Below are 12,448 nucleotides of genomic sequence, written 5' to 3' on the forward strand. Positions count from 1 at the left end.
ACACACACACACACACACACACACACACACACACACCAAACCTTACCTTTCTTTTATCTTCATCTGCTGATTCAAATTTGAAAGTAGCCCTATGCTGAGGAGGGAAAAGGAAAACATGTCATTTTAGCATATAAACTTTAAAGATTTTAAACAAAATATATAAACTAATTTTTAATATTGTTCTCTTATCTCAAAATTCTTATAAAAATAAGACAGATGTGTAAGTAAATAAACATAAGGCCGCAGGGCAATGGTGGCGCACACCTTTAATCCCAGCACTTGGGAGGCAGAGGCAGGCTGATTTCTGAGTTCAAGGCCAGCCTGGTCTACAGAGTGAGTTCCAGGACAGCCAGGGCTACACAGAGAAACAAACAAACAAACAAAAAACAAAACAAAACAAAGGAACAATAAAGCCACATGAAAAGATTATGGCAGAAATATTATGGGAGAAGAGAGAATTAAGACAGCAACTACCCAAAGAGGTGGAACAGTTAGCACAACAAGGCAAAGGACATCTGAGCTGGACTCTGAGGGATAATGAGGAGTTTGCTGTAGGTATGTGAATGTATGTGATACATTCATGAAGCTGGCAGCTCTGAGACTGAAACATGGGACAATACTAGGGGATGGCACCTGAAAAGAACTTGAGAACGGAAGCACAGACTGGACTGAGATTTGGAAAGGCCTTTCAGTGTGCTAGGATTTTCTTTATTGCATTCCATAAGAAATCATCAGAAAACTGCACCCAGAAAACCTGCAAAAAGGCTCCCTCACTTACTAGTCGTGACTTCAAGCTAGTAAACTGTGCCTGGGTTCCTCTTATGAAAATGAAGTAATCCTTAGCTCACAAGGTGATTGTGAGGGTTCTGACAGTTATGGCACATAAAATATCTCACTACCTGGCAAGTAGTAAACAGCATGTATTAGGATGCTGCTGCTAATGCTCTAATGATATTAAAGACAAATTAACTGGAAGGGAGGAAGGTGTTGTGGCTCCCCTGGAATGATTGGCCAGAGTGCATACTTTCCACTGTGTAGCAGAGCAGAGGCGAATGGGTAGAATAACTGGCTTGTTTGCATAGGGAGTGGTGGTCACAAACCAGAAGCACAGAATTACAACTCTCGTATTCTCTCACAGAGAGCATGCGCTTTCTGAATAAATCCCACCTGAACTCTTCTTCAGGCAAACCAACGAGCCACTCCTTTGCACTGTCTACTTTCCTGTTTATCTCACTGTCCACATTGATCAGCAGGACTGGCCACCCACCACAAAAAAGGGCATTAAGTGTGAAAGACAGTTTGGCGGTTCTGTTTTTTAGCTTTGCAGGAACCATTTTTGAATGAAAGGAGCTGTAGAAATGTTGGGAGGGAGGCAGTTTTGAGTATAAGAAACAGTTAAAGGGAAGACAAGAGGTTAAGAGATAAGGTCATTTAAGGAAACCTCAGGAAGGCTACTCAAGCACGGATGCAAACCAACTGGAACTGATGTAGCAGAGAGAAGGCACAGATTTAAAGCTTTACATCTGAAATGACAACAGGCTGCCAATGGCCAGGGAAGACCAGGATGGAGTATGGACTGCATGAGTCTTTTGTGCAGTAGCTCACAGGCTAGCTCACAGGCCAGCTCAAGGAGAGCAAGACTGAAGGCAGAAAGTCATGTGAGAAGTAGACATCCCAAGCTGGCATAATGCTGCCCAAAGCAGTACCATTTGACACAAACCTTTAAAGGGGGAGTGATTTGGCAACACAGACTAGAAGTCATAAAAACATTTACCCTATTTGACCCAGAACTTTAATGGAGTCATGCAGAATGGGAAGAAAAATTATGTACATAAGCATACTCACATGGTATCTTCTAATATAGTAAAAGAGGCAAGCTGAATGTAAAATGTGTATGTCATAATGTTCTACTGAACTTATAACCATCTGATAAAATATTATACAGCAACTAAAAGAAAGGTGACTCATTAGGATTATTTTATAATAAAAAATCTTTGGAATAAAGGATGAAGAAAGAATAAATGAACAAGGAAGAAAAGGGGAAGAGGAGGAGGTCATAAATCTGAGGGCTATACTTAGGAATCCATAGACCCAAGGTTCACTGAAACTTAATACTAAAGATAAGGAGGTAGTGAGCTAATAATGTTCTATGTGGAAGTTCAGTAAAGGTTCCCAGCAAATGAAAAATAATTGTACTTAAAACCCAAAATGTCTTTTTGCCATTCTACATAAAATGTTACTTCTGTAAATTATTTGGAATAAATGCGTCTAGTTGCTAAAACTTAGTATTTCTTCTAAATAAATGTTTTGGCATTTATAAAGGAAGAACAGGAAAAAAGCAATTATTTTTTGGGGAAGATAGTAAGTTACAAAAATATCTTCTAGGTATTTCCTATATAGAATTATTCTTTATAAAATAGTAAAGGGCTACTTTTTTCACTTTTCTGTTGCTTTTTCACTGTAGGTCTGATCATAAAATAATAACAATTTTAAATAATAAATTTAAAATAACAATAAAAAGTAACATTTTACAAATAAAAACTTTCAAAAGCCCATCTAGCCACATGAAAGCTTACTTAGAAAATATACTAGTATACGGGCACTAGAAATTACCTCAAAAATCATTTGTACCCAGCTGATGCTGGGGTCTATAAGGCTAGCTTCATTTCTCCAAGCTAGACCAGACCTAACATGCTCTCTGCCTCTCCTTCCAACAGACTTTTAATTTTTTGAGCCTGGGCTTTGAGTGTCCCAGGCTGACCTTGAACTTTCCATCTTGTTGCTTCACTCCCCTTTCTGAAGCTCAACTGGTGGGAAGAAAATGAGCATCCTCAGGTGTGGATGCTTCTGAGAGCTGTTAGCCAACTAAACACCAGCTTTTATATACTTCATTTCCAGAACAGAAGCAAGTCAAATATTAATCAAAGAGTAAAATCACTGTTCAATTTAAGGACTAAGAAAGCTAGAACCTCTCAGTGACACACCAGACTCAGGACTGCAGGCTTTATCGCTTAAAAGAAGCCCTGCAGAACCTCAGCTGTCACACAACCTCAAGTTCCAGTCCAGTCCTACTGCTCACTGCATGCAACCCTGCTCAAGCTGCACTTTACAACCCAGAAGGTTTTCCTTATTTTTTCTATGTTATGGCTGGCACTTTGCACATGGTAGGTAAGCATTACATGGCCACTACTGTGTTACTGCGTGGTCTCTGCTCTAGTATCTAGCTAATACTGACCGCTTAGAGAAGTCAGAGTTAGTTCACTGATGTCTACAGATACACTTAAAGACTACTTCTTAGATGTCAAAATAGACTGTAGAACAAATCTGGAACTAAGAACAAAGTGTAACAAGAATATCTCTATGCAAAAACCTAGGGCAAACCCAAAGTCAAAGCTCAGCCTCAAAAAACAGAAAGCAAAACATCCTCCTACATGATCCAGGATATTTAAATCCCCCATTCAAATGCAGAGGCTGCACGTCTAGAACTGCCTCCATCAGTCTCTATCAGTCTCATTCTCTAGCATGTAGATGATGAGCTTGAGCTAGCCGCAGTCTTCCTTCCCTGCTCTAACTCTTGGAGACTACTTCAGTGACAGTACTTTAAGTAACTTTTTCACTCTCCATCTGACCATCAACTTGCCCTGTTTCCAAAATGGAATCCTGCTGAAGCGACAGTGACACGCCTGGTGGCCTCTAGGGCTTGTCATGCCATCTATCAATTTATCAGTCACAGTGAAGACCACAAGTCACTTTCTTTACCTAGTTGACCAGTTTGGTTCTTTCAGCTCAACAGCAAAACATAGTTTTATCATATGCATGACCGGTCAATGTCTAGTGCCACCTCAAATTCCTTTGGTTTAAAACAATCACAAATGTGGCCAGGCATAGCACACATCGTTAATTCTAGCACTCGGGAGTCAGAGGCAGGCAGATCTCTGAGTTCAAGACCAGCCTGGTCTACAGAACAAGCTCCAACACAGCCAGGGCTACACAGAGAACCTATTTTGAAAACAACATAAAATCACAGTATTACAATGTACCTCAGGTCCGTGACAATGAACATGATGATGGCAAACAACCTCTCTAGTGAACCTATTGTCAAAACAGACTCTATAGTAAGACCAAGAGCTTGGATATTCTAAACCATAGCAAGACATCTCAAAATAAACAACTCATTCTGTAACTAAAGGAGAGTGCTTAGGGCTCAACAGTTACAAACAAGGTAGTACACTGCACCTGAAAATAAAACAAAGCCTTCCTATGATCAAAAGCAGGATGAACAAGGGAAAGGTAGCGCAGCCCTGCAAACGTGACCTGGTCAGGCATCTGAAGACCACATATGCCACTTCCTCACCATGTGCTCCTGAGCCTCTATGCAATAACCATGTCTTTCTGGACCTTGATCTACTATTTAAAGAAACATGAAAATGCTTCCATTTCCCTTATAACTTTTAATATAAAGGGACTATATGTATAAATTCCTAGGAAATCACACAGCACCTAGAAGGCACTCAATAAATGTTAATAGGCGAATTTAGGAGTGAGAAACAGCCACTCTTATTTCAAAGAATTATTTTTCTTTGAAGCAACTTACTCTGGACAAACAGACACATTTTTTTTTTTCTTTACGGGATAGAGATTTCTCTCCCTAAAATAACAAGAGCCAGTGACTGAATCCAGAATACTCAGAAATGAATTTCTGTACAGAGAAATTACGTGTATTCTAGAGTCAGATAGGTCCTGTCTTCTCTGACTGCAGTAAGAAATATACCATAGTAATGGTACCATTAGAAGGTACAAAGGTTAAGATAAAAGAGTGAGAAAGATTCCCAAATTCTAACTGTGTTACATCAATTCAGAGCCACATGCTTTTTTGAAAGCAAACACCCATGAGCTACTTCTTTAGCAGTAGGTCCTTTTCTAGGTACCTTTTTTTTTTTTCCAGACAGGGTTTTTCTGTGTAGCCCTGGCTGGCCTCGAACTCAGAAATCCATCTGCCTCTGGGATTAAAGGCATGCGCCACCACTGCCCAGTTCTGTTCTAGGTACTTTACATATAGAACTCACTCAGTCCTGACAAAAGCCTTAGAATACAGATGCAGTTGACAGAGAAATATAAAGCAAAGTTAAGCAACTTAAACTTGTCCACATACATGGTAAATGGAAAATCAGCATCCAGGAATCTGGCTCCAGAGCCTGTATTCTGGCCACACTACCTCATGAAGGATCTTGACTATTAGCTCCTCATAACTTAGCAAGGGAACACTTCACAGGACGCTGTGCCTACTGCTTGGCACTCAATTTCAATTAATCTAATCCACACAATAAATAAAAAGAATGGTGTCTGAATCCCTCCTTTACAGACAGGGCAATCAGGTCTCAGAGGCTTAACATAACTTATCCATAGTCATGAAGGTGTTAACAGCAGAGCTGAGATTATCACCTGATACCAGATCCCATCTTCTTTCTACTACACTTGCAATGGCCGGCTTATTAGAAAAAAGCTAGCATAAAGAGCCTCCTCTGCCAAACAATGAACTAATCTCTCCACACTGCTCATTCCTCTTCTGCTCGACTCCTCAGTGCCTACAACCACATCTTACTCTAAACATGCCTCAAATCCATTTTACCAGATAAGAAATCTGAAGGGCTGCTATCCATCTACTTTTGGGGATTTCAGCCCCCATACACCATAAATCTGGACAGCTGACTTCTACTCTTCCTGCCTGACAACAGATGCAAAGCCCCTTCCTAGTCACGTCATCCAGTTCTCCCCTTGAGGGGCAGTACTGCATTGCAACATGAGGCTCAGCATTCTTGTGCTCCAGTCAGCCCTACTGCACAGTTCCTACTGCAGCTAACAGTAAACATGAGTGCTTTCTCCTGACACAGTAACTGCTCCCATCTACACAGAGTCAGAACAGTCTCAAGCTTGGCTTGGCAAAAAAAAAAAAAAAAAAAAAAAGTGTCTAGGAATCCTCTGAAGCCTTTCGAGACATTGCCTTAACAACAGAAGATGAACCTAAGATCTCTGAAAACATTTCCAATATGAAAAGGGGAAGCCAAGCTCTGACAGGACGTAGCCATGAGTGACAAGAAACCAACCTGAAGGGATATCAGGGAGAGGAAGGGATGAATTGGAGGAAGCAAATAAAAACGAGACCTAATTAGTTCAGCTACAACATAGTGCATAGTGGACTTAGATCCCAGTGTAGGTTTTCCTTCCTCCCTGCCCTGTAGAAAAAAAGTTCCTATTATTGTTAGCTAGCTGGCATATAGTAAGTGCTAAAAAAAAAAAAAAAAAAAATTAACAGTTAATAAAAGTTAATTCAACACAATAGCCAAATTATTATACTTCTTTTTGTAAATCAGCTTATGGCTCCCCCATATCTTCTCTGGAAAGCAATAATAAATCAAGTTAAAATAATACAATATACATAATATGTATATCTACAAATTAAATTAGTTTCTCCTGAGTTAGGTAGATATGATCAACACTAAAGCATATCAGGTGAAGCGGCTAAGACGTGACTAGAATACAGCCCGTGCATGCATCCTACCTAAGAAAGCAGCACAGCAAAAAGGGCATCAGCCTTAGAGTTGGACAGCTAGACTCAACTCTCAGTCCCATTTTTCATTGGGTATGTGACTCTGGGAATACATGATTATCCTAAGTGTTTCTATTTGTGAAATGAGGAATATCCTCCTTCACTGTACTCACTAGATTGCTGGAGAGATTAGTGGAAATAAAGGTTCTTTTAAACAAGAAGGATATCTCTCCTGGGGGTATTTTCTACTAAGAGCAGAAATGGCATACTGGCAGTTCACTGATACAAAATATATAAGAGCGGAGTAGTGGGCACAGAAGAGACAGTAAGATCATGGACAGGGACATACAGCCATGTTTCTTTCAGAGAGGGCTAATAAACAGGAAGGGAAAAAAGGAAGAATAAGGTATCAGTTACATATAGGTTATAACTTGGTGATGGGTGGGTCTTCAGAGAAGAGAGTCATCAAGTGTTCTCATACAAGTCTAATCTCCTGAACGCCTTAAACGTGTTAGGTAGACTAACTTATTAAAGCGGACATGTGGAATTGCTGGAAGGAAACGGAAGATCTAATGGTTCTTGGAGAGGAGAGGTTCTCGAGATGGAAGTGGTATTTATAACAACATACCACTCACTCACTGTAGTGAGAGAACAGTGAATGGACAGTATGAAAACCTAGGTGGGAAGACTCTGGCTCCCAGGAATGACCTTGGGCTAGTTATTTAGCCCATCTGGAGGCTCCATTGCAAACTATAGATAATACCTCATAGGATTGCTGTCAAGATTAAATGAGATAATGAACAGGAAAGCTGTTAATGCGATACAAATAACAGGTATTATTAGGAACTGGATTTTCCACCCACTTGTAACATATGTCCATGACCTTGGGGCATGATTTCAGTTCTTTGCACCTCGGTTTCCTCATCTACAAAATGGGAAGGATGATACCATCTACTCTATAAGCATCTGAGGATATCAAAGGAAATCACATAGAAGACATCAATGCCTGGTAAACTATACAAGGGTACAGGTACATAAAGACCTGCCATCGTTGCTGTTATGTTTTATAGATGTCAAGGGCCGTGTTTATGCAGAGAAGCATGTATTTTCACACTATACAGGTGAGAAAGCCTCGCATGCATTTTATGCACCCAGGAATGGGGCACTGGGCAGACGCGCATCTACGGATTCTGGGGGTGTGACTTGCACGCTTAGGAAGAAGACCACAGGACAGGCTGCTGGGCCAGAAATCAGAGTGGGCATAATAGTGGAGGCAATGGGTAGATGCAGGATGAACGAGTGGGAAAGGCTGGGGGCACAAACACGCATGCCCAAGCCGGAAACGTTTTCGGGGGAGAGCAATGCGCATCCCCGGAATGAGGGGGGTGGGGAGGATGCGAAGTGCAAGTCCCGAGGGCGGCCCGGGGGGCGAGACAGCGAACGCCCGGGGCCAGAGCTCTTTACCTTGTCGCTGTAATCCCTCAGGACCCGCTCGATAGCCCCCGCCTCGCCGGCCCGGACTATGTAGAGGGCGCGCTCTTCATCCATGGCCGCAGGTGCGGGGGAGCCGCAGCCGCTGTGCGCGCCCCAGCCGCTGCTTCCCAGGTAAACGCCTCGCGCCCCCGCTACCTCGCTCCTTCCCAGCTTCCTTCCTTCCCTCCTTCCCTCCCTCCCTCCAGTCTCCAACCCGCCAGCCTCCGCCCGGGCAGGCCCTACGTCACCGCCCCTCAACTTTCACCCCGCTACGTCACCGCTCCCCCAGCAACGGGCGCCTGGAGGCCTCCCCGACAAGGCCCAGGGCTTGGTGGAGGCCTAAGGAGCCACCAGAGACTGAGTCAGGCCCAGGCCCTGCCTACTCCCCACGGTCTGCCAGCCTTGGGGACGAGCTCGGCTTCGCAGCGGGCTTCCACGAGTAGAACTGTCTCTCCTAACACTCTCTGAATCATTCCCCTTTAGCGGACGAGAACTGGCAGGCTGTTCCCCGCCCATCTGCGAGCCTACCGCTACTACACTACAATTCCCGGCATGCAACGGGCTCATCCCACTCTGTCATCTGAGTTATTAGTGAACCGAATAGCATGCCGGAATTGGTAGTCATCCGATGCAAAAGACTTCCCTCTTTCCAGAGGGCATGCTGGAAAATGTAGTTCCCTGAAGGCCGGAAACCAGAATCCTGCGACCGCCCGAGGCCAGAGGCGGAGGAACCGTTCGTTTAGTGGGAGGTTCTAAACTGGGTTTTGTTTGTTTGTTTGTTTGTTTTTCCTTTTGCTGACCTGCACTAGACGTGGCTGGTTGGACTTACTGACGATGGCGAAACGGCCGGCTCTTGGTAGTGGCTGTCAAGCGCCAGGTTGAGTTCCCTCTATGCCCAGTTAGCGGTTTCCGTCTCTGGAATGCTCACCCTCTTCACCCGGTTGCAGTCCTGTTATGCACTAGGCTGCAGTAACATGGGAAATTGAACACAGTTCTTTGTGGAACCCTAAGGAACACAACAGATAAAGAAATTTCGTGATATATATTATATATTATATATATTATATATTAATTATAATTTATTTCTATTTTCCAGATAAATAAATTGAAGCTCCGAACTAATCAAAGGCATACCTGGGATTTGAACCCAAGGAAATTAGCTCTGCACTCAGTAATTGACAAAGCTGAGATTTGAATCCAGGTGGTTGGTTTCCAAAGGTGTCTACACTCAACCACCCATAAATATCACAGAACCAGAGTATCAATGGAGTCAGTGGTGATGGAGGTGCATAATCCTCTAAGTGTTAGATTTTGTGCCAACCACTTACACTACATCTAGGTTCGCTTAATTTCTCAAAAAAAAAAAAAAAATCAAATATTTGAGACTTTGTGCATTGCTGGGCATTATCCAATACAGAGTGGATACAATGGTTCCCAAAGCAAGTCTCAACCTCATTTAGGTGGTCTGTTCTTGTGAACATCACCAGACTTGCTGTTCCTTGGTTTAAGATGAGCAGTCTTGAAAATTTAAAGTGCATAGTTTTTAAGTTAAGTTTGGACTTGGAACCTGTTCTGCACTCTCAGGCTCTTTCATAGAGAATAGATGAATTCTGCAAGAAACTTCCAAGCGTTTTACCTTCAAGTAATCATCTTTGTTACCTTCTCTGTGGGCCTCTTAGGCCTTGCTGAAGAGAAAGGAGAGATGTACAAGTGTTTATTCATCTTCTTGGGTTTCTGTTATACTGGAGTAGACCTGAGGAAATTTAAACAGTGTAGAAGCTGAGCTCCTGGAGCATTTTCTGATGATTATACTTTTCATGAAGCCAGTATTTTATTGAATATGAAGTTGAGCAGTCATTGAAGAGCAGGAGATGATGGTGGTTTTGTTTGTTGTTATTGAGACAGATGCTGAAGCTAGTCAGGGGAAGAGAGAGAGAGAGAGAGAGAGAGAGAGAGAGAGAGAGAGAGAGAGGTTCCTTGGTGTTATTGCCTGTGGCCAGAGTGTACATCATGGCTCCCTGGCAGGGCACAGCAGAAGAGACTGTTCACTCCATGGAAGCTGGAAAGCAAAAATCCAGGAAGGAGCTAGGGCCCAGTATTCCCTCCAATCGCATGTTGCTGTAGACCTAACTCTTTGCTTAAGTAAAGGTCTCACCACTTTCCAACAGTGTCATGGATTGGGGACCAAGCCTTTAACAAACAGGCCCAGACATTTCAGATCCGAAATATATAAAAAGATGGACGCTGTATCTGAAATAAATTAGGTCAGAAAGATTTTAATATGACTATCAAAAGAGAATACTTCTAAGAAAGGGCATGTAAACTACAATCCTATTAAAATATATATCAGTTCTTCAAGTTTGCAAAACATTTGCTTCCCATTTTCAATAGGTTTAACATTTTAAGTGATTGAAACAACACCTAATGTATCATTGGCAAAGGCACTGTTTCCATTTTATAGAGAACAGGTCCAGGTAAATTAAGTAAAAAGCTGGAAATCTAACAAATCTGTCCAGTACTTGATGAAGCCCTATTTAGGTAATTATTTATTTGGGTGTCGTCTTAGGACTTCTATTGCTGCAACAAAACACCATGACCAAAAAGCAAGTTGGGAAGGAAAGGGTTAATTCAGCTTGGGCTTCCACATTGCTGCTTATCACCAAAGGATGTCAGGACAAGACCTGGAGTCAGGAGCTGATGCAGATGTCATGAAGGGGTGCTGCTTGTGGGTTGCTTTATGCTCAGCCTGCTTATGAAACCCAGGACTACCAGCCCAGGGATGGCACCACCCACAATGGGACGGGACCTCCCCCATTGATCACTAATTGAAAAAATGCCTTACCACTGGATCTTATTGAGGCATTTTTCTCAACTGAGGCTCATTCCTCTCTGATGGCTCTTGCTTGTGTCAAGTTGACATAAAACCATCCAGTACAGTAGTCAAGGCCTCCTGAAGAGAATAAGGAGAAAGTATTCCAGTAAAGATATTTTTCTTTAAAACACGATGGCTCTTACACGTCTTTGAAATGTCTGTTTAGCAGAAATAGGCTATATTTTTAGGCTCCAATTCTGTATTTTCTAAAAAGGAAAATAAAAATGTGGTATTGAATGAATTAATAGGTTGAGATTGTTTTTAATAATCTTAAGTGTTTATATTCTAATTTTTATGAATCAAAGTATCTTTGACTCTAATTCCAGTCATGTTTTAACCACTGACGAGACTCTAGTCTCAGAAAAATTAAGTGACTTATCCAAAGTCAATAGTTAAACCTAGACTCTGGGACTAGAGCCTAGACTAAGCCACTAGATCACTTTACCTCCTGACATATTGGTTATGTGATACTTTTGGTGACTGAAAATTCTTGCCAGCACTAAATTCAATCTCTCTTACTGTGTAGGTGGCATGGTGCTAAGGAATTAGCATTTAGAACTTCAGAAATCTCCGGGCGGTGGTGGTGCACACCTTTAATCCCAACACTTGGGAGGCAGAGGCAGGCAGATTTCTGAGTTCGAGGCCAGCCTGGTCTACAGAGTGAGGTCCAGGACAGCCAGGGCTACACAGAGAAACCCTGTCTCGAAAAACAAACAAACAAAAAACAAAAAAGAGAACTTCAGAAATCAATGCAACAAGTACTTAAAAGCCATCAGTTTTGAGAGATACTCTATAATACTTCTGTGCATATGAATGTATAGTGCTTTGCAAGCCTCAAAATATTTCCACATAAATTATCTGAGTTAACCTTAACAATAACTGAAAAGATGTAAGGTCAATAGGATAGATGAATATATATATATATATATACACACACACACACATATATATGTATATATATACACATATATACATGGTTTGGGGTGTTGACTATATTGGATCATAGGTAAACAAATCTAATAAATGGTATAACTTAGGAACAAACGTGCTCCATATTCTGATATCAAGATGCCTATAGCCTTTTGAGTAAGGGCCAATCAAAAGGCCTACAAATAGATACTAGTTTTTTGTTTTGTTTTTTGTTTTTGTATGCTTGTTTTGGACTATGATATAACCTACTATAGAGTTTCTTCTTACTATGGCAATGGAAAATTGACAAATCCAAAGTCTTTAAGGAGCCCCAACAACTCTTAGACTTCAACTCTTCCTCTCTACCTGTCATACTTTTTGTCCATTTTCCTTAGAGGCAGACATTCAGAAACCAAAAGTTCTGTAGTTCCAGAATGGGAGTTCAGAAAATTCCACTCATTCAAGATAGGACCAGTCACTTGGCAACCACCTCCTCCCTGGGTGGGGCGGCCACTTAGCCCTCTCTTCACCCAGGGTCTTCAATTTTGGCCACCAAGATTGACCTGGATCTTTTTATATTTTATTTTTTGGTTTTTCGAGACAGGGTTTCTCTGTGTAGCCCTGGCTGTCCTGGTACTCACTCTGTA

The 12,448-nt window shown here is 41.9% G+C and overlaps 1 protein-coding gene across 7 annotated transcripts in view; it reads right to left on the reverse strand.

The window, feature by feature from the left end:
* Ric8b (RIC8 guanine nucleotide exchange factor B) overlaps positions 1-8,868 on the reverse strand; it is a 104,616-nt gene extending 95,748 nt beyond the window's left edge. For 3 of the 7 annotated variants that reach the window (XR_004112930.1, XM_031350160.1, XM_031350161.1), the window contains exons 1-2: positions 8,012-8,542; positions 47-94 (exon numbers count right to left, since the gene is read on the reverse strand). Coding sequence is in view for 4 of the 7 variants with exons in the window: in XM_031350160.1 (XP_031206020.1) it covers positions 47-94; positions 8,012-8,095 (132 nt within the window). In the remaining 3 variants the exon portion in view is untranslated. Of the gene's footprint in view, positions 1-46; positions 95-8,011; positions 8,543-8,849 lie in introns of those variants that run through there. The other 4 variants (XR_004112931.1, XM_031350159.1, XM_031350163.1 and 1 more) reach the window with 3 other exon arrangements.
* Positions 8,869-12,448: the final 3,580 nt, after the last annotated feature.

Source organism: Mastomys coucha, unplaced genomic scaffold (genome assembly GCF_008632895.1).
Source record: "Mastomys coucha isolate ucsf_1 unplaced genomic scaffold, UCSF_Mcou_1 pScaffold4, whole genome shotgun sequence".
Taxonomy (NCBI): Eukaryota; Metazoa; Chordata; class Mammalia; order Rodentia; family Muridae; genus Mastomys; species Mastomys coucha.